General features: G+C 63.5%; 1 protein-coding gene across 1 annotated transcript in view; it reads left to right on the forward strand.

The window, feature by feature from the left end:
* Position 1: 1 nt before the first annotated feature.
* NR2E3 (nuclear receptor subfamily 2, group E, member 3) overlaps positions 2–2,720 on the forward strand; it is a gene marked incomplete at its 5' end in the record, with an annotated part of 3,846 nt that continues 1,127 nt past the window's right edge. Inside the window, 5 exons of the mRNA XM_009895570.1 lie at positions 2–50; positions 964–1,114; positions 1,736–1,839; positions 1,938–2,192; positions 2,277–2,458. Of these exons, the coding sequence (XP_009893872.1) occupies positions 2–50; positions 964–1,114; positions 1,736–1,839; positions 1,938–2,192; positions 2,277–2,458 (741 nt within the window). The remainder of the gene's footprint in view (positions 51–963; positions 1,115–1,735; positions 1,840–1,937; positions 2,193–2,276; positions 2,459–2,720) is intronic.

Genomic DNA, 2,720 nt, shown 5'->3' on the forward strand with positions numbered 1-2,720 from the left:
GTCGCCGGCGGGGTCGGTGGTGAGCGCCGGGCTGGATGATAGCCCCACGGGTAAGAGGTGGTGGTGTTCTGCTGGAGCGGGTGCGACAATGGCGGGAGCGCGGTCACCGGTGGGGTCGTTCTCTGAGATGGTTAGGGGATCCCCATCGTGGTCCATCTCCAAGATGCCTGGGGTCCCTGTGACGGACTTCTCCAGGATGGCTGGGGTCCCCATCATGGTCCTTCTCAGGTATGGCTGGAGTCCCCATCATGGTCCTTCTCCAAGATATCTGGGGTCCCCCACTGTGGGCCTTCTCCAGGATGCCCAGGAACTCCATCGTGGTCCTTCTCCAGGGTGCCTGGGGTTCTCAGCTATTTCCATTCTCCAAGATGCTGGGGGTCCATATTGTGGTCCTTCTCTGGGCTAGGATACCTGCCGTCCCAGACTCCAACCCTTGTCACCATGCCCATGGTCCTTATCATGGTCTTTCTCAAGGATCCCCAGGGTCCCTTCTGAATGCCTGCGGTCCCCAGCCACAACCCTCCCCTGGATGCCCATTGCCCCTGGCCCTTCTCCAGGTTCTCTGTGGTCCCCTGCTGTGACCCTTCTCTGGGATGCCCATGGCCCCTTGCTGGGATACCCTTCTCCAGGACACCTTCAGTCCCTGGTTGTGGCCCTTTTCTCTGATGTTCGGCATCCCCTCACTGGGACACTTGGTGTCCCCGTCCCTAGGGATATCATTTCATCCCCTTCTAAAAGTCCCATGAGAGCTCATCCCACAGCATCCCGGGTGCTGGGATGCCGAACCCTGTGTGCAATCCCTGGAGTCCCCGAGGTGTCCCCATCCATGTCCCTGGGCTGGGACAGTGGAGGTGGAAAACACCCCATCGCCAGCATGCTGGGGGGCAGCAGGGACTTGTGGGCGGGACAAGGGACATTGGGGTGTCCTGAGTCACCCCAAATGTGGTGGCTCCACTCCCGCAGGGCTGAGCCCAGCCCCCGGCAAGGCGCTGAGCCCCGTGCTGCTGTGCAAGGTGTGCGGGGACACCAGCAGTGGGAAGCACTACGGGATCTACGCCTGCAACGGCTGCAGCGGCTTCTTCAAGCGGAGCGTCCGCAGGAAGCTCATCTACAGGTGGGGATCGGGGTGGAGGGTCCTCATGGGGCAGGGACCAGGAGGATGGGCAGCCAGAAGGGCAGGAACCCAGGGATGGACACTCAGAGGGGCAGGGACTAGGGGGGACAGGCACCAGTGGGGTAGGGACCCATGGGATGGACACCCAGCAGGGTAGGGACCTCAGGGCATGGACACCCAATGGGGCAGGGACCCGGGGACAGAAACCCAGTGGGGTAGGGACCAGGGGAATGGACACCCAAAGGGACAGGGATCAAGGAGGTGGGCACCCAGTGGGACAGGGACCTTGAGGATGGACACTCGGTGGGCCAGGAACTAGAGGAACAGGCACCCAATGGGACCTTGGTGGGGGGATGTCCATGGCACCCATGGAGCAGGACACCCATCAAAGCAGGGTATTCGCTGTCCCCTCACTCATGGAGTGGACAGGGCACCCACTGGGGACAGGGTGCCCGTTGGGGTCGGGCACCTGTTGCGTGGAGGACACACACGGGGAGGGAGGGGAGAAGACACCCAGGAAGGAGAAAGCACCCCCAGGACATGGCACCCATGGAGGCAGGACACCCCTGAGGGACAGGGACCACCCCAGGGTCTGCAGCCAGGTGCCACCTCTCCCCATAGGTGCCAGGCGGGGACGGGGCTGTGCCCGGTGGACAAAGCGCACCGCAACCAGTGCCAGGCCTGCCGGCTCAAGAAGTGCCTGCAAGCCGGCATGAACAAGGATGGTGAGATGGGTGGTGGGGGGGATGACACACGGTGACAGATGATGGGGGTGTGTGTGACAGCAGGGCGGCCAGAGTTGATGCCACCTTTGTCCTCGCAGCTGTGCAGAACGAGCGGCAGCCCCGCAGCACAGCCCAGGTCCGGCTGGACAGCATTGAGCTGGACGCCGAGCTGCCCCCCGAGCACGTGGCCACCACTCGTGAGGTCCCCCCCACACCCTGTCCGGCTCCCCGTGGTCCCGGTGCCACCGTCACTGTCACCCCGGGTCCCCGAGCGCCCACGCCGCCCACCAACCATCGCTTCATGGCCAGCCTGATGACGGCCGAGACCTGCGCCAAGCTGGAGCCCGAGGATGGTGGGTGGCTGCCGGTGCGGAGGGGACGGGTGGGAGTTGTCCCCATGGTGTGGTGACCACCAGCGTCCTCTTCTGTCCCCACAGCGGACGAGACGGTGGACGTGACGGGCAGTGAGCCAGAGCGGGCGACCGGCGAGTACCAGGTGGCCCCGTACCCAGTGGCCAGCCCCGAAAACGTCTATGAGACCTCAGCACGTCTCCTCTTCATGGCCGTCAAATGGGCCAAAAACCTGCCCGTCTTCTCCAACCTGCCCTTCCGTGACCAGGTGGGGTTGGGGACCTTCATGGCACGTTAGGAACCCCCATAGGGGGCAATGGGGACCCCAAAAAATGTAGGTAATCAGTGAGATGCGGATGGCTGGATCACCCCCACAATATTTACTGCAGGGTCTTGGGGTCCCCTCCCTCAGAAGATGCTCTTCAGCCCCACCAACCGTGGTGGCTTCAGGTGCTGGAGGCTTGGAGGGTGACGGGGGTTTTGGGGGCTTCCCTCCTCGCCCCAGGTGATCCTGCTGGAGGAAGCTGGGA

Source organism: Charadrius vociferus, unplaced genomic scaffold, assembly GCF_000708025.1.
Source record: "Charadrius vociferus isolate BGI_N301 unplaced genomic scaffold, ASM70802v2 scaffold132, whole genome shotgun sequence".
Lineage (NCBI taxonomy): Eukaryota > Metazoa > Chordata > Aves > Charadriiformes > Charadriidae > Charadrius > Charadrius vociferus.